The sequence below is a fragment of the Chlorocebus sabaeus genome, chromosome 20 (genome assembly GCF_047675955.1).
Source record: "Chlorocebus sabaeus isolate Y175 chromosome 20, mChlSab1.0.hap1, whole genome shotgun sequence".
Classification (NCBI taxonomy): Eukaryota; Metazoa; Chordata; class Mammalia; order Primates; family Cercopithecidae; genus Chlorocebus; species Chlorocebus sabaeus.
In genome coordinates, this window is record NC_132923.1 from 36,220,493 (window position 1) to 36,240,559 (window position 20,067).

General features: G+C 38.3%; 1 protein-coding gene across 3 annotated transcripts in view; it reads right to left on the reverse strand.

The window, feature by feature from the left end:
* Positions 1-20,067, reverse strand: part of CDC14A (cell division cycle 14A) — a 163,590-nt gene that overhangs the window by 136,585 nt on the left and 6,938 nt on the right. For all 3 annotated transcript variants that reach the window (XM_007977818.3, XM_037998112.2, XM_007977816.3), the window contains exon 3: positions 5,347-5,422. In XM_007977818.3, coding sequence (XP_007976009.2) covers positions 5,347-5,422 — 76 coding nt within the window. The remainder of the gene's footprint in view (positions 1-5,346; positions 5,423-20,067) is intronic.

The following is a 20,067-nucleotide window of genomic DNA, read 5'->3' on the forward strand; positions in this document are numbered from 1 at the left end:
GTGTATATAACCACCTGATATGGTGGCAGGTGCCTGGTTTCCAGGATAGGATTATGGCACTGATTCATTCAGCAACAAGGACATTCCCTAAGCCCCACCATCTGCCAGGTACTTCCAATGCTTCAATATAATCGTTGGTTTCATCATGACCACCCCCTTCCCCTTTTACCCTGAAAGGGCTATGTGGGATGTTTTGTAAATTTAAAATTACATTTCTGTGAATAGTCCCTTAATCCTTTTTTAAAACAGTCCTCAAGATTACTGTAATTATCCTGTTGATTCATAACAGCAGGTATTTAAAAAAAAAAAGAAAAAGCACTGCCCTAGAAAATGTCCCCTTTTTTCAGAGATTTTTTTTTTCTCTAAGCTGAGGTTTTATTTTTCTCAGAGGAAAATGAAATCAATAATTAAAACTGTATTGATGGCCAAGCACAGTGGCTCATGCCTGTAATCCCACCACTTTGGGAGGCTGAGGCAGGAGAATAGCTTAAGCCCAGAAGTTCAAGACCAGCCTTATCAACGTAGTGTGTCCCTGCCTCTACAAAAACTGGGAAAAAAAAAAAAAGCTGGGTCGGGTACAACAGTGCACACCTATACTTCCAGTTAGTCAGTTGACTGAAGTGGGAGAATCATCTAAGCCCAGGAGTTTGAGGCTGCAGTGAGCTATGACCGCACTACTGCACTCCAACCCAGGTGACACAGTAAGACCCCATCTCAAAAAAAAAAAAGAATAGATTGAGGAAGGTATTCAGTTTTTTCAAAATATCACAACTTTGTCTTTTGTTAGTAAAGCCTTCTTTTTCAGAAGACATTAGCCCAGTGTTCTTAGCATTGTCTGTGTCAAGGATCCCTCTGAGAACCTGAAGAAAAGCCATGAATCCTCCCAGAAGAAAAATAAATGCATACAAAATTGTACATATAATTTCAAGGGTTTATGGATCCCTTGAATTACCAGAATAATAATTCCGGCTCTAGCCTATCAATCATTGATGACATTTAACATTAAATAACATACACAGTTTAACAAATTGTTCTCACTTCAATGCATCTTCCCTCTTTTGATTGCTTCCCCTATCCTAGGGGAAATACCAAAAAGTAACCTATTACTGCCTAAATCCTAGTACTGACAATTTTTTAAAGCAGTTTAAATAAGCAGCAGGTTTTTCGTTGGTGATGATGCCTTTTATGTTTGAATTTTTAATCTAAGCATACACTTGATGGAATAATTTTCCATTCTAATTGACATAATTAAAATAAGGCCATTGGGAATAGAATGCGTATGGACACATACACACAAAAATAGCGATAAATCACCACCTAAAATCATCAACTGGAAAAAAACACCTTCTCATTTCAAAAATGAGAAATTTGGGATTGGAATAAAATGTACAGCAAAATATTACCTATCTATATAAAGCATAGAATAAGGAAGAAAAATCATACAAGCTTTCCTGGAAGGAATAAAAATTTCCAAACTAAAAAATGAAATGTGCCTAAAAGAATTGGGAAATCACACAAGAGAAGAATTCTAAGAAGTTGTTACTGGTTAACACAGTGCGAAATTACTCAGAGAAGTAAAGAGGTTTGAGGATCCAGCAAATGCCATCAGATTTGGCATTTAAGATGCTATTAGAGCAGTTTCAGTAGAGTAGGGAAGGCAAAAGTGAGATAACAAAGGGCTAAGAAATCAGCGCACAGGAAGGATGGAGGCAGGCTCTTCTTCTGCAACCTCTGGAAGCAAAAGGAGAAAACGGGATCTGCAAATAAAGGGGACCATGACAAAGTCAAAAGACGTCTCTGTGTGTCTGTTGTCCCTGCACTGGGCACTGAGAACACAAAGATATATTACATCCCCCACCTCCCACCCTCTAGGAGGTCATAGTCTAGCGAGAATGACAGGTGCAAACAGGTCATCACAATTCATCAAGGATAGAGAGCTGCACAGAGAATTATGGGTAAACAAAGGAGGCACCCTCAATCCAGTCCAAAAGGACAGGAAGATGCTTCCTAAAAGGTGGTGGCTGGACAAGGTATTAAAGAATGAAGAACTATCAAGCCAGAGGGTAAGGGCATCCCAGTCAGACTGCTCTTCATGAGCAAATGCATGGAACAGCTGGTATGGCAGAGTAAAGTGCAAGGCTGGGAGTGGCAAGGGTACTACTGCTTCCCAGTAAATTAGTGCATGAAATCATCCACTGGGAAGACACCAAGGGTGAGAGCTGACAAGGCAGAAAGACAAGAAAGCAAAGTACCCAAGACCTTACTGAAGTAAGTGACCATGGGCTGCAGGCAAGAGACATCAGCAGGGTGCCAGTGGACTGAGAGAACAAGGAGACAAAGTCTAGCAATCCCAGTAGTGTGAGAGGGACAGAATGTGCAAGGTGAGTAACAAAGGCATTTTCCAAAGGGGAGAATCTGGAGTCTGGGTTCCTGGAAGTGAAGCAGACAGAATGGCCCTAACATTTACAGGAATGAAAGAGGCAGAGAAGCCTCAAAGTTAGCGTGGGACAACAAGGTGAGGTAGCTGGGGCAATGCGAAGAGTGAACAAAGGGTGACTGTAAATCAGAGGCTATGGTTGCTACCGAAGGTGGAAAGAAGGACAGGAAAAATGCAGTCAAGAGTCATGAAATATAGCACTGACTTTACCTGCTGCATTGGGCAAGTCACACACCTTTCCCAGGCCTCCCTTTCTGAGTCTTGCCTAAATGGTCATTTAGATTCCTAAAATTATATTGGACAGCTTTCCCATATAGAAACAATAGCTTTAAGGCTGAGAAGCGGGTGTTCATCAATTTTGTAGAAGAATTGTCTTTATTATATTCCCTATCAGAATTCACAAATGTTACATTGGTAACTTTACTATGCATAGGACTTTAAAATGTACAAAGCTTTTACATATTGATATACTTTGGATATTTGTCCTCTCCAAATCTCATGTAATCCCCAGTGTTAAGAGGTGGGGCCTTGGGTCATGGGAGCAGATCCCTCATGAATAGCTCAGTGCCATTCTGAGGGGATTGAGTGAGTTTTCACTCTCAGTTCCCCCAAGATTTGGTTGTTAAAAAGAGTGTGGCACCTCCCTCCTCTCTCCCTTGCTCCCTCTCTCGCCATATGACATGACTGTTCCCCTTCACCTTCTGCCTTGAGTGAAAGCTTCCTGAGGGACTCACCAGAAGCAGATGTTGGTGCCACACTTCATGTACAAAGCCTGTGGAACTGTGAGCCAAATAAAACTCTTTTCTTTATATAGAAATTACCTAGCCTCTGGTATTCCTTTGTAGCAAGGCAAAACAGACTAAGACACATATATTTTCTAATACAATACTAACCACCACCCCATGACAGTTCTATAATTCCTGTTTTATGGATAAAGAAACTAAGATTCCACAAAACTGAAGCAATTCCAGCTTTGGATTGGTACAGTAAATCTTTTTCTCCTAATTAGAGATTCTATTTAGTATTCTTCATTGAGATAACTCACGACTTATCAACATTTGAGTTTTTAAAACACAATCATTCAGCAAGTAATACAGTGCCCATTAATTGTCCTAAAGCTACATATGTCATTCCAGACATCCAACAGATTACCTTACCACTAAAATGAACCATGTGGAGTTTTAATAAAGTTTAAACTTTATTAAACTTCCATAATGTTGAAACAAAGCATTATAAATGAAAGCAAATAGAAACAAGTTTACATATATATACTTACCATACTGTTCAGTGTAGAAAATGGTAGAAAAAAATAGTCTCAACTCAACCCATCTAATCTTGTGCAACCGCTATGAGTAGAACACTGAGTCACACCAGTGATTTTACTTTACTGATAATGACTCCTTTCTCTTTGGCTATCCTAGATAGTACTCAGTTCCCAGATTAATTATAATACCCAATTCATTCCAACTACATACCAATGACTAATCAAGACAGCAAAGAAATTCCTTGGTCTTCAAAAGAAAAAAATAGACTTCCATTATTTATTAATTTCCTTTTCTTGTTTATTCAGCCATTAAAAGTTCATTTTATTTAAAAAGGATATTATTTACTTACTTGGTGATTGCAAAAACCTCTATTTTACTTTCTAAAATACGGGTTTCTTTTCTGAAAAACAGATCTGGCTTAATTAAAGGAATTTACATGTATCTTTTCAAGTCAGACAACTTTATAAGTTAATTCCTATAAAAGTTGAGTAAAACAGATTTTATTGGGTTGGTTCAAAAGTAATTGTGGTTTTTAACATTAAAAGTAATTGTAAAAACCACAACTGCTTTTGCACCAACCTAATATGTTATGAGACTATTGATTCTTTTTGGTATAATTCCAAGTCCACCTCTCACTTTGAAATCAATGGCAAAACTTCAAATTCATAAGGATACAACATATTCTACAGGAAATTCTCCATCAGACTGCTTTTTATACCTAAGTTCATTAAAAACCAATCAAATCAAAAGACAATCACAGAACAGTTAACATGTCCAAGGCATTGTACTATGTAACACTAGTAACATTTTACCCAGCAGAAAGAGTAAAATACCTAAGCACTATAATTTATTATTTACCCTTAAGAGTCTGCTGTATAGCATTTTGTCTTTCAAACTGAAATCGTTAAGATCTTCATTTAGAAATTGGAAGAAAAAGAGATACATATTGCTTTCTGTGTGATAAAATAAGTTTACTAAAACTAGGTATATAGATGAGTTTCCTCATACGCTTGAAGAAGGAAAAAAAAAAGCCACATATCAAAATCCACATAAAAGTACAGAAAATGAAACCAGATACCCATGTGAAATCAAAAATATAGATGAATACTAAATGTATGACCAGAATGCTATCATCTCAGGTAAAATTCCATTCTCTGTCACTGCTGGTTCATCAATCTCACTTGGCTGTTAACTACACAGAACATTTAAGAAACACGCAAAAAATTTTAATCTTGACCAAACAGAAAATGTTATGCACACAGCTCCAGCCATGATGAGCCCTTTTCATCACTTGGAAACAGGGTCTACAGGCATATCTGAAAGTTTCAGAAAAATTATCCTAGGAGGGAATTTGATAGACTCATTAACAACAGCCTAAAAGGATTTGTGCTTTCTTTCTTAGATCACTATTCCAGTGACTTCATTCAGCTCATATTGCAACTCATTCTGAAAACTGAAAGAGGTTAGCATGTCCTTTGTGGTATAATCAGGAGGATCACTTTCAAATTCTAGGTGAACTACTCACATAAATTTCCAGAGATCAAGATCATCTGACTAAATATTGCATGCACACCAACCCCACTGAGCAGACCCTATGGTTCAAATATTTTAATTCCAAATTACAAATATCACTACAATACTCACTTTTAGTTTCTTGTTTAGTTTGCAGCAATATCTGTACACCATTGCCAAGTTCAGCGGTCCAAAATCTGCATAGAAACTAAGATAAAAGAAAAACAAAAAAGTTAGTATTTAGTAAAAGTGTAACTTTCAGTAACATCAATGTTCATCTTTAATTTCATTAAATTTACAATCAAATTTCAATTATCTTATAACCAATCTGATCCATGGTATAATCCAAATAACTAATGGTTTCATCCTAATGCCCTCTAGTTACTCTAACTAGTCTCTATTTTAACAGGGAACCAGTGGCTGGGTGCGGTGGCTCACGCCTGTAATCCCAACACTTTGGGAAGCCAGGGCAGGCTTGTGTCTTTATAGCAGCATGATTTATAATCCTTTGGGTATATACCCAGTAATGGGATGGCTGGATCAAACGGTATTTCTAGTTCTAGATCCTTGAGGAATCGCCACACTGTCTTCCACAATGGATGAACTAGTTTACAATCCCACCAACAGTGTAAAAGTGTTCCTATTTCTCCATATCCTCTCTAGCACCTGTTGTTTCCTGACTTTTTAGTGATCACCATTCTAATTGGTGTGAGATGGTATCTCATTGTGGTTTTGATTTGCATTTCTCTGATGGCCAGTGATGATGGGCATTTTTTCATGTGTCTGTTGGCTGCATAAATGTCTTCTTTTGAGAAGTGCCTGTACTTTTTAAAATCTCTCTCCCCTTCCCTTTCATCCTGTATTCCAAGAAAGACATTAGTCTTCATAAAGTCTCAGTTCTCACACATCCTCCCACAACTCAAAAATGTTTAATAACCCTATAATGGCCTCTCAGTGTTCAAGTAAAAGTTGCACATGGTTCACTTTAAATCAAAAGGTAGAAATAATTAAGCTTAGTGAAGAAGGTGTATTGAAAGCCAAGACAGGCCAAAAGCTAGGCCTCTTGATCCAAACAGCCAAACTGTGAATGTAAAGAAAAAGTTCTTGAAGGAAATTAATAGTGCTACCTCAGTGAACATATGAATGATATGAAAACAAAATATCTTTATTGCTAATATGGAGAAAGTTTTAGTGATCTGAACAGAAGATGAAACCAACCACAACATTCCCTTAAGCCAAAGCCTCATCCAAAGCAAGGCCCTAATTATCTTCAATTCTATGAAGGCTGAGAGGTAAGGAAGCTGCAGAATAAAAGTATGAAGTTAGCAGAGGTTGGTTCATAAGGTTTAAGATTTATGGGAGGAGGTCAACATATTAACGTTCACAGGAATTTGGAAGATGTTGATTCCAACCCTCATGAGTAACACTGAGGGGTTTAAGATGTCAGTGATGGAAGTAACTGCAGATGTAGTGGAAATGGCAAGATAACTAAAATTAGAAGTAGAGCCTAATTGCTGAATTCTCATAATAAAACTTGAATGAGGAGTTGCTTCTCATTCAACTTTATCATGCTCACACGTTTTGCTCATGAATGAGCAAAGAAACTGGTTTCTTAAGATGGAATGTACTCCTGTTCAAGATGCTGTGAATATTGTTGAAATGACAACAAAAAATTTAGAATGTTACACATACTTAGTCGATAAAGTAGCAGCAGGGTTTGAGAGGAATAACTCCTATTTTGAAAGCTCTACTTTGAGTTAAACACTATCAAATAGCATCTCATGCTACAGAAAAATCTATTATGAAAGGAAGAGTCAGTCAATATGGCAAACTTTCACTGCTGTCTTATTTTAAGAAATTGCCACAGCCACCCCAACCTTCAGCAACCACCACCCTGATCACTCAGCAACCATCACATTCGGGCAAGGCCCTCCACCAGCAAGAAGATTACAACTTGCTAAAGGCTCAGATGATCATTAGCATTTTTTAGCAATAAAGTATTTTTAGTTAAGGTATATACATTTCTTTCTTAGACACAATCCTATTACACACTTAATAGACCACAGTATAGTATAAACATAACTTTTATATGTACTGAGAAACCAAAAAAAATTGTGTGACTTGCTTTATTGCAGTATTTGCTTTATTGCAGTGGTCTAGAACCAAACCTGCAATATCTCCATGGTATGCCTGTGTATAAATACACACCTACCAGTATTGATTAAGGTAACCTTTTTTCTATATAAGAGATTTTCTTATCCTTAGGTTAATGGAAGCAAAACTTTTGACTAATATACCTTGTTTTTCTACTTGAATATGAATATTGACACTGGTAGAATTTAAAGTTAAATTTGGGATTTTTAGTTATGGTTATTTCAGCTTTCTAAACCCACTTTGAATAAATTTTGAGAAAGCAAAAATAATTCAAGTTAGCCACAAAAATCCTCAAAAAACCAAATCCAGCAGCACCTCAAAAAGTTTATGCATCACAACGAAGTAGGCTTCATTCCTGGAATGCAAGGTTGGTTCAGCATATGCAAATCAATAAATGTGATGCACCACATTAACAGAATTAAAATTTTAAAAATGTGATCATCTCAAAGACACAAAAAAAGCTTTTGATAAAATCCAACAACCATTCATGATAAAAAAAAAAAACCTTAACAAACTGGGCATCAAAGGAACATACCTCAAAATAATAAGAGCCAACTATGACAAACCCACAACCAACATCATACTGAATGAACAAAAGTTGGAAGCATTCCCTTTAAGAACTGAAGTAAGACAAGGATGCCCACTCTTACCACTCCTATTTAACATAGTACTAGAAGTCCTAGCCAGAGCAAGCAACCAAAGAAAAAATAAAAGGCATTCAAATAGGAAAATAAGTCAAACTATCTCTTTTCACTGACAATATAATGATATACCTAGAAAATCCTAATGACTCTGCCAAAAGACTCCTGGAACTGATAAACAACTTCAATAAGGTTTCAAGATACAAAATCAATGTACAAAAATCAGTAGCATTTCCATACACCAATAATATTCAAGCTAAGAGCCAAATCAAAAATGTAATCCCAGTTACAATACCTCAAAAGAACTAAAATACCTAGGGATACATCTAACCAAGATGAAAGATCTCTGCAAGGAGAACTACAAAACACTGCTAAAAGAAGTCATAGACAACACAAATGAAAAAACATTCCATGCTCATGTTATTGGAAGAAACAATATGGATAAAATCACTACATTGCCCAAAGCAATCTACAGTTTCAACACTATTCCTATTATACTACCAATATCATTTTTCACAGAATTAGGAAAAAAAAACTATTCTGAAATTCATATGGAACCGAAATAAGGCCAAATAGCCAAAGTAATAAGCAAAAACAACAAACCCGGAGGCAGCGCATTACCCAAATTAAAACTCTACTTTAAGGCTATAATAACCAAAACAGCATGGTACTGGTCAAAAACAGACACAGAGAACAATGGATCATTATAGAGAACCCCGAAATAAACCTGCACACCTACAGCCATCTGATCTTCAACAAAATCAACAGAAATAAGCAATAGGGAAAGGACTTCCTATTCAATAAATGGTGCTGGGATAGCTGGCTAGCCAAATGCAAAAGAATGAAACTGGTCTCCTATCTATCACTATACACAAAAACTAACTCAAGATAGATTAAAGATTTAAATGTAAGATCTCAAACTAAATATCCCAGAAGAGGCCAAGAGCCGTGACTCATGCTTATTAAACAGCATTTTGGGAGGCCAAAGTGGGAGGACTGCTTGAGCTCAGGAGTTTGAGACTAGCCTGGGCAACAAAGAGAGACTCCATCTCTACAAAAAAAAACTTTAGGCTAGGCGCAGTGGCTCACGCCTGTAATCCCAACACTCTGAGAGGCTGAAGCAGGCCAATCACTTGACCCTAGGAGTTCGAGACCAGCCTGGGCAACATAGCAAAACCCCATCTCTACCAAAAAAATATAAAAATTAGCTGGACGTGGTAGTGTATGCCTATAGTCCCAGGTGCTTGGGAGGTTGAGGCAGGAGAATTGCTTAAGCCTGGGAGGTCGAGGCTGCAGTGACTTCTGATGGTGCCACTGCACTCCAGCCTGGGTGACAAAATGAGACCCTGTCTCCAAAAAAAAAAAATTTTTTTTAATTAGCCAGGTGTGGTGGCATACACCTATAGTCCTAGGTACCTGGGAGGCTGAGGCAGGAGGATCACTTGAGCCCAGAAGGTCAAGGTTGCAGGGAGCCATGATTATGCCATAGCACTCCAACTTAGGTGACAAAGAAAGACCTTGTCTCAAAAAGAAAAAAAAGGAGAATTTTACAAGAAAATCTAGGAAACACCATTCTAAATATCAGCCTCAGGAAAGAATTTATGACTAAGTCCTCAAAAAGCAAACATTGACAAGTGGGACCTAATTAAAGAGCTTCTGAAAAGCAAAATAAACTATCAACAGAGTAAACAGACAACATGCGGAAGGGGAAAAAATATTTGCAAACTATGTATCTGACAAAGGTCTAATATCTGGAATCCATAAGGAATTTAACAGTTGAACAAGCAAAAAATAATCCCATTAAAAAATAAGCAAAAGACATGAACAGACATGTCTCAAAAGAAAAAATACAAGCACCTAATAGATGAAAAAATGATCAACATCACCAATCATCAGAGAAACACCAATCAAAACCACAATGAGACACCATCTCACATCAGTCAGAATGGTTACTGTTAAAAAGTCAACCCAGCAATCCCAGCAATCCCATTACTGGGTATATATCCAAAAGAAAAGAAATCGTTCCACCTTCGCAGCAACATGGATGCAGCTGGAGGCTATTATCCTAACTGAATTAGTGCAGGAACAGAAAACCAAATACCGCATGTTCTCATTTATAAGTGGGAAGTACACAATTGAGTACTCACGGACAAAAGGATGGCAACAATAGATATGAAGGACTACTGAAGTGGGGAGGGAAGAAGGGAGTAAAGTGTTGAAAAACTAACTATTGGGAACTATGCTCACTACCTGGGTGACAGGATCATTTATACCCCAAACCTTAGCATCACAAAATATGCTTGTATACAAACCTGCACATATACTCCTGAATCTAAAATAAAAGTTGAAATTTTTAAAAAAAGAATTCAAGTCATCAAATTCCAGTTTCATACTAATCATTACAAGCCAACTTCAATCTCAAATTCAAAGACGTACAATTTCTAACAATCAGAATGGCTTAGCCACGTGTACTTTTGAAAGCAATATGGTTCGCAAATGAACCTATTTCACCAAACACTAGGAAATAAAATTGGTATACTACAATAACACAGGAGAAAGTAAATCAAATACAAACATCATCCTTAAGTTGATCTGTACTCTCCAACATGGTAACCACTAGTCATGGCTATTTAAATTTAAATTAACTAAGGTGAAACAAATTAAAAATTCTTTAATTATTTCAAATGTGTTCAAAAGCCACATGTAGCTAATGGTTACAGAATTCAACAATGATCTGCACTGATGGACCATACTGATCAAGATGAAAAGACATATCAAGATAACTATAAAAGATAAAAGAAATAACCAAGTACCATAAACGAAGTATAGATAAAATGTTTGAAGACAATATCCTTTCCCTACAAGGGCCCAGTTATTTCCCAACAGTGAGATTAGGCCCTGGTAATTTTTATCCTGTTTTGTTCAAGAGGGTCATATTTCCAAAAAGCCAGTTGGAACTTAGAACATGAGAGAATGGAAAAATAGGTGAGGATCTAGTTCCCACCCTCCTTTACTGTCTCTCAAAAAGACAGGCTGTTTTAAGAGCAGGCTGCTATCCAAAGATAGCAACAATGAAGTAGTTATGCCTCTTTTTTGGCAAGAGTCTCAGGTTAAAGGTAGAAAAACAATAAGCAATCCAAACCCAGAGGACTTCCCACCCCACCGTATGTTGAAACTCAGTGGGCCAGTCTTTATATCCCACAAAAAAACGGATGAGCTTCAAGTTACACTAAAAAAATTCAGTCAAAAGTTTTGCACAACCAAGAATAATTTTGAACAAGTCTTCAAAAGTCAGAATTGTCACAGAGAAATACAAAGCCAACAAGCTCTATCTTATCTTAAGGTCATTTGATACAATACACTAATAAGACCATGTATGTATTTAAAATAATATAGTCTTACACATATAGTTTTCTAGCTTACTATTAATAAATACATTTTTTAATGTCAAGATCATTGAAAAATTGCTGATAGTTGTTCACACCATGCTGGGTTATCACCAACTTTGGTATAATGAAATACTGTGAATAAAGAAGACATCTTCCAACAACATGCTCCTTTGTAAGAACTTTCTTCACCAGAGTTGAGGGAAAAATGAAAACATACCTATAATACATACCATTAGCTAGAGGGAAATTCAATATAAAAATTAATTGATAATCAATTAAAATGAGTCAAATGTGCTAGAAAGTAAAAATATATCTATTTGGGCAGCTTAGAACAAAAGCAGGGTGGAAGAGGAGAAATGGAAGGTCATCAACCAGGACATAGTGAAAAGGGAGGAGATGATAGAAATAAGCGCTTCAGAGACTATTCAGAAATCTGAGGGTTGAGTGCGCTCCTAAACTTGAAGTTAATGACAATGGACAGAGTCTTCTCCACCCTGGCATTTCCTAGGAAAAGGCCTCCAGAGCCACAGCCAAGCAAGGGTCCCCACTTTGTCTTTTGGTCTCATGTGGCCAGGGAAAAACATGGACATTTTATTATTTCAGGGTACCCATGGCTTCATCTCCAAATGAATGAACAAACGAACAAATGATTCTCTCCACCTATTTGCAGATTTCTTCTAAGAAGGTTGGCAAATTACGAGTCAAGGCCTAGAATGAAACTCATGCACTATTAAGTGAAAATCGGTCCATCCATCTTTTATTCAGTCAGTGTAAATAGCTAAAATCAAACCCTTTTCTGTTTTGACAGGAAAGAAACTAAAAAATTGGAGCATTTGGAGTCGTGCAAGTGGAGGAGGAAGGAGGTTCATCTCCTTACCAGGAGAACAAAGAAACAGGAGCCCAAGTATCACAGCAAACATTCACAAGGGTAGGATCACCCACCACCCCACAGGTGCTGGTCCTACAAATTTGAAGGGACATAGAAGCTAGGCCTAGAAGCCTTGCTATCATACTCAACATGTGTATCTCTTCTCACAAGATTTATGAAGTTTATGATGTACCATTATTTTGTCTTCGGTTTTTCTAATAAACTATAATTTAAGTGAGTCAATTCCCAGAGGAATCATTGTTTGAAGTATTGTTATACCTTATTCTATACATTAGAAGCTTCATGTGAAAATTCCCAACTCCTCAGCAAAAAGATAAGCTACATTCTAAGAATTACCCATTTATTCTACAAGATTTATGACTACCTATTCTGAGCAAGGCATTACAAGTTAGCATATTCATCACAGAGTACTTGCAATACAAAAAAAATTAACTGCTTTAAAAATAGGATGAATAAATTCTATCAGATCATTATAAGGCATGCCAACCTTTCAATGTTTTACCAGCACTGCTGACATTTTTTGTCTCTTCATTCACTTGCTCACTCAAATAGTTACTAAAAGCCTACTGGTCACCAGTCCCTATCCACAAGGAGCTCACTATCTTCTGAGAAGACAGGTAAAAATATTACAATGTGATAAATGCTAAGAGAACAGTATCCTCCAAAACACAATGAGATCGTGTGTGTGTGCGTGCATGTGTGTGCATGTGTGTGTGTAAAATTTTGTTGAAATTGATCAGCAATGCCTCTGGGCTGCACATTACCTAACAGTTTCCCTATCACTAGAATACTATCAGCACCCCTCCAGTCAGATGATAAAGTTTCTGTATGAGATGTGATCATTATGGCTGAATTCATAACGATCACATTTTAAAAAGGTCTTAAAGCATAACGAATACCAACCTCAGATGAGGGCACTAGTCTGAGTTTTTGCTCAAGCCCTTTAGCATAACCACCCACAGTCACACTGATGCCAACTTCTTGGGGAAGAGTGGCTGCACATCTAACAAGCTTCCCACGCACGAAGCAGTCTCATGTAGAACTAAAGATTACTGGGTACCAAAAGGTTCCAGTCCCAATTTGGTCACTCACTATCCCTAAGCTGGTGTTGCAGCCTCTCTGGGACTCCACGTCCTCATCTATCAAATGAAGCCACTGAATTAGATGGCTCCTAACGTGCTTTCCAGCTCTTATGTAACATCATATATCACAGTTCTAGCCATTATATAGTCTACAGAGTCTACGACTCTAGTTATCCTTATTGGACAAAGCCATTCAACTGCTCAAATGTTTCTCAAGGTCTACTTGCCCTATTTGATGTACTCTGTTCTATCTGTCCTCTCAGTGCATTGGGTCTGGGTACAGAAGACATTTCCCTTAGGGTGTCTCCTCTTTGGGGAAGGAAAAGAACACAGCTTTTTCCCTGAAATTCACTGTTTTCTGCACAGCCAGAAAGCAAATCCACAGACTAGAAAGCAGCTACATGTATTAGGAAACTTGACATCCTTATTACTTACTCATCTGCAAAAAGTTTGACATTTGTTGAGATCATAAAGGAAGGAGACAACTCCAATATCAACTATCAATCCTGTCCCTTGATGTATTGTCCAGGTTTCTAAGAAAGTTCAGGTTTACAACACCAGAGTGTGAGGAACCATTCTCCACTTATTACCTTCTTAACCCGAGGCAAATACCAGTCAGGTCAGGTGGCAGCTGCTGTTTCTGTAAAATGGGTGAGTGCTTTCACTTTGCCTTAAAGTCAAACAACAGACCAGATGGTATCAAGAACCCTTTCAGTATCAGGGTCTGTAATTCTAACATCTCTCGTTAGAGAAAGTCAATTAATAAAAACTCCCTTCGAGACTCAGATTAATGAAAACAAAAGACTTCTTCAGGAATGCACTGGGAAAATTAAAATTCACTCCCACAGAAACATTCTCAGCAGTATAAATTAACCCCATTATTCAAAGGCTAGTACTGAAGGCAGGAGAGCTATACAGACAGCACATGCAAAGCTTTGTTAGAAAACAGAATGATGAGTGATTCTACCATACATAAAAGGCTAACTCTCACATTTCATAAAGGGACTGAGGCTCTCAAAAGGAAAATAATTACTCTAAAAGTTGGGGTGAGGATCACAGGGCCGGGGGCAACAGCTCATGCCTGTAATCCCAGCACTTTGGGAGGCCGAGGCAGGTGGTTCACGAGGTCAAGAGATTGAGACCCTCCTGGCCAACATGGTGAAACTCTGTCTCTACTAAAAAAACAAAATACAAAAATTAGCTGGGCATGGTGGCGTGCACCTGTAGTCCCAACTACTAGGGAGTCTGAGGCAGGAGAATCACTTGAACCTGGGAGGCAGAGGTTACAGTGAGCTGAGATTGCGCCACTGCACTCCAGCCTGGCAAACACAGCGAGACTCCATCTCAAAAATAAAAAATAAAAATGATGATCATCCATAATGATGAAGTCTGTGTATGACAGAAAAAAAGTAAATTGCGATCAATAAATTATTTTTTGTGTGTGACAGGGTCTTGATCTGTCACCCAGGCTGAGTGCAGTGGCATGCTCATGGTTCACTGAAGCCTCGACCTCCTGAGCTCAAGTGATCCTCCCACCTCAGCCTCCAGAGGAGCTGGGACTACAGGCATGTGGAACATGCCTGGCTAATTTTTGTATTTTTTGTAGAGACAGGGTTTCAGCATGTTGCTCCAGCGATCTGCCCACCTTGGCCTCCCAAAGCGTGGAATTACAGGCTTGAGCCACTGGGCCTGGCCAGTAAATTCCTTAAGAAGGTAGAAATGTATATTCATTTTAGAAAGGTTTCCATAAATTATTTAAAGTATAAAACTTTGATATTTCAGAATGTAATTTTCCAATTCTCCGTAGAAGTTGTCTCACTGAAATGCCACATTTCCAGACACACAAAACTGAATAAATGTATTAAAGTACATCAATCATGGGGACCAAATTTGAAATAAACTACCTTTTCCGGTTCCCAAAAGAAAATTAAATTTTATTAAAAAAAAAAAAAAAAAAAACTCTAAACCGGCAAATTCTTCAGTTTGTCACTGGGATATGAACATATTTAAGACCAAAAAATTAAATTAACAACAAAGGAGATAGCTTATTCAAATTTATAGTTTACACAAAGTATTTCTTATAAAGGAATTCAGTGTCAACAACAAATAATTGTGATCATTTACCAGATGTTTTTGATATAGGAGTTAAAAAGAAATTATTTAGGCAGGTAGTGAGGGTACGGGAGACCTCGGTAAGGTTGTCCTTTTAATGAAAAGCAGACGTAAAATCATTTTCTCTTCTACCAAAGAGCAGCCTGTAAAATAGAGCTGCCCACGTAAACAAGCAAGCTGGAAACTTGCACGGGTGAATGTCGGCAGTTGTGCCAGTAGGAATATTACTACCTAGGACTAAGCATTTTCAAAATGGCAGCTCCATCTTCTCTTTTTGCCAGCCACACGTACAGTGAGCAGCAGACAAGATGGCACTGGCGGAGGGGAAAGTCTACTTGCATAGTAACATTGGGGTGGGGTGACCAGCCTTCCCCTCCCACTACGTAAACGTCACACCTGGTTGAACCAATCTACGGGCCCTATGTAAATCAGACACCGCTTCCCCAAGCCACACTATAAAACCTGTTGCAGTCAGCTGCAGGCTCACCTTTCCTTTTTGGACTCCTGTGTCTCACAAGAAAGAGAGAGCTGCTCTCCTCTCTCCTTTCTTCTGCCTATTAAACTTTCTGCTCCTTAACCCACTCACCTGTCCCTATTGTTAATCTTCTTCGGTGAGATGAAGAACCCCGGGTATTTACCTCAGGCAACAATGCTGCTTCATTTTCAAGTGTCAAGAACTGGGAATGCTACATATTTTGAATAAATAGAGCAATAATTTTGATGACTCTCAATCCACATAAAATTCTTTGGTGCTCCTGGAAGTATTTCGTTGATTAAAACAAACCACTTTTTTTTAAGTAAATTGAAACTAAAGCTTTAAAAAGAATTATTCACAGCTCTACTTTGCCTCAGTAATGTGAATTGGAACAACTTAAAATGACAAGACATAGGAAACAACCAAAATGATCAAAGAGAGGAAAATGTTCAATACAGTATGGTATATCCTTTCCCTGAAATATTATTCATATAGAGACATTTATGGTGATTTTGAAAAATGGCATTGGTTTACAATGCTCATGTATGATTGAAAAATATTAGCATTTAAAACTGCATATACAAAATTATGTCAATTAAAAATTTAAAGCACTGTAGGTTTGAATTTCTTCATTGTAAAAAAGCAATATTCTTTGAAAAATTAAAAAAAAAAAACCTAAGACACAATTAATTTCACAATTAAGTATAAAAAATTCAGCTCAAATCACAAAGCCAGAAAGGAACTTGAGATCAGTTGTGCCACTTACCTCCCCACATTTTAAATATCCAGGACAGGCACGGTCTATTTTCTGCTTAAAGATCACAAAAGACAAAGACTCCATTATAGTGATCCCCTTTTTGCTTCCTATCTCCAATCCTCAAAACAAAACAGAATAGCAAAAAGGCAGTTTCCTTCTGATTTACACACCTCACCTACTTAAAGGTGTCACTCTCTCCCAGTCAGCCAAGCCAGAAACTTTGAATTCACCTTTGCTTCCTCCTCCCTACCCTCATCTGGTCAGTCCCAAATCTAGTCAATCGATTCTTTCTAGCCTCTCCCCATCTGGCCTTTCTGTTCCCCACTGCTACAACCCTAATCCAATTCTGCCATAGCCTAACTGACCCCACCTTCGAGCGATGGCAGCACTCGTCCTAAAGTAGAGCCCTGGTCACTCTCTGCCATTTACAAGCAAGCACAACTTACTGACATCAAAACAGTTTTCCACAATCCAGTCCCCAACTAAGTGACTGCTGCTGTGACCTGTGACTCCTCTCCATTCAAATATTATTACACCTCCTCTAACAGAATCTTGCTATTCCCAAACACCTCTTGTGCCTTTTCTCCAGACTCTGCCTGAAATCTTTTTCTTTCCTTTCTTCTTCATTCACTCACTCACTCATTCATTCATTCAACTAAAATTACTAGAGCCCCATATCTATGCCAGGCACAGTGCTAGGTGTTGGGACAATGGTGCACAAAAACAGGTAGTACTGGTCTTCAGAGAGATCATAAAATGTACTCTTTGCTATTACACACCCTTCAAAAACTAGCTCAGTGCTTATCACCCTGGGTAGCAATAATCTCTTCCTTTCTTGAACTCCTAACACATACATTTGCAGTTTTGGTCATGTATTATCCTGTACTGTATGTGTTTCCACTTCCTTCTTTACATATACATATCTCCAAAGCATTAGCGCATCAAAATCTATCCCATCTAAATACTAAGTTTCTTGTATAGCAATTTTAAACCACTTAGGAAAGTTTTAAGTTATGCTTTTCACTTCCCATAAAAATGTGTCAAGAGTTTTGTGAGGCTTTTTTGTGTTTTTGTTTTTGAGGTTTTTGTTCTTGTTTTTTTGTTTTTGTTTTTATTTTTTTTTTAAGCACAAAGGTGTACTGAGCTGTGGCTAAGTAAAAGTCATTTACTTCTGGCTTGGGAATGTGTTTATGAACTTACAAATGAGAACATCTGATGTCTTAGGAATCTACTTCAAACAAAATAATGAAGCCGCCCTGTGGTGACCTGGCCAGAAAGAACTTGGAAGGCTGACAGCTCCCCACTGGGATCTCCCGCAGCCCACTTGGAGCTCTCTCTCAGGCTGCATGATTACGAGCAGCCCTGTTAAGATAACTCTCCTTAGCACCTTCGCTAAATTTCATGTTTTCACAGCCTTATCTCAAGCAAACTGAAGGAACAGAGTAATAATTTATCATTATGAAGATTAGAGATCAACTCTACACCGAATGCCTAAGAGGTCAAAACAGCAGATATTTAAATAAATCAATATCTAGAAGGTAAATTTGATTCCCCTGGATTACAGAATTAAGAACTGTGGGCCAGGCGCGGTGGCTCATGCCTGTAATCCCAGCACTTTGGGAGGCCGCGGCAGGCAGATCACTTAAGGCCAGGAGTTCAAGACCAGCTTGGCCCACATGGTGAAACCCTGTCTCTACAAAAAATACAAAAATTAGCGAGGCATGGTGGCATGCACCCATAATCCCAGCTATTTGGGAGGCTGAGGTGGGAGAATCGCTTGAACCCAGGAGGTGGAGGTTGCAGTGAGCCGAGATTGCCCCACTGCACTCCAGCCTGGGTGACAGAGCAAGACCCTGTCTCAAAAAAAAAAAAAGAACTAACTGTGAATGTACACAAATATATCTACTTCCTCTTAACATATACTACATCATAACATTGGCTGTCATATGCACAAAACAGAAGGTGAAAAAGGCTAGGCACGGTGATTCACGCCTGTAATCCCAGCACTTTGGGAGGCTGAGGCAGGCAGATCACGAGGTCAGGAGATCAAGACTATCCTGGCCAACATGGTGAAGCCTCATCTCTTCTAAAAATACAAAAAAAAAAAAAACAATAGCTGGGTGTGGTCATGCGTGCCTGTAATCCCAGCTACTCAGGAGGCTGAGGCACGAGGATCAGTTGAACCCAGGAGGCGGAGGTTGCAGTGAGCCGAAATCACACCACTGCACTCCAGCCTGGGCAACAGAGTGAGACTCCAACTCAAAAAAAAAAAAAGAAGGTGAAAAAAAGCAGCCCTGAACAATTGTACTTTTCCAAGGTTTGGATGAAGAGAAGAAAAAGGGGGGAAGAAACTATAAACTACCATCTTTTAAAAACTAAACAGTTTTCTAAGGGTTTTTTTGGAGAATACCATTAAAAAAAAAAAATTCACGTTAAGTTATACCAGGTAAGCAGCCAGAACACTTCACCAGACAGTCTACAAAAGCAGTTATCTTAGGCTTATAAAAACTAGGCTGCTTTCGTTTTCACATGTCCTACAATTAACTCAATTTCTTTCCTCTCTTTCTTTTTGGTAGTGCACTGATAGAAAAAAAAAAAAAGGCAAAATTACACCCCCTAAAAGTGAAATTATAAAGAAAATTTTTTAAATTACCATCACACATTCCCAGATAGGACTGGTCATAGTTTGTGCATATACTGTCAGTGGCGCATTTCCCCCAAGAGCTGTCACCACCCAAGTTAGAGGGATCAAGTCTGTCAGGAAGGGGCAAAGGTGTCCCACACCCTCCCCATTGGCCTCAGTCTCAGGCCAACTGGGAAATGCCTGGACTCCAGGGCAGACTGCCTCTGGCTTACATCCCTGCTCTGCCTTACCAGCTCAGTGACCTTAGGCAATATACTTCCCTTTCTGGGCCTCTGTTTCCTCCTTTGTTAAGTAGTGATAATAACAGTATCTAACTCCTAGGCTTGTTCTGAGGATTAATTGAGTTAATGTGTGTGTGTAAACCACTTAGAACACTGCCTGGCACAGGGCTACACGTGTTAGCTGCTGTTGCTGTTGCTGCTGCTGCTGCTGCTGCTACTGCTGCTGTTGCTGCTACTGCTGCTGTTGCTGCTATGGCTTTATTATTATTATTCCCACAATGAAATTTGTCTCAAGATTCAACCAAATCTCCTCTTCTGTCTACATCATAATAATTTATAATGAGAACTGAGGTTCTAAATGATGACCGTAAGACTCTATAAGATCATATATATGTGTATGTGTGTATATAGTGGCATTCAACCTTCCATTAAATTATCCTACTTGCTACACATTTAATTTGAAATAAAAATTTAAAAACCAAAAGGGTT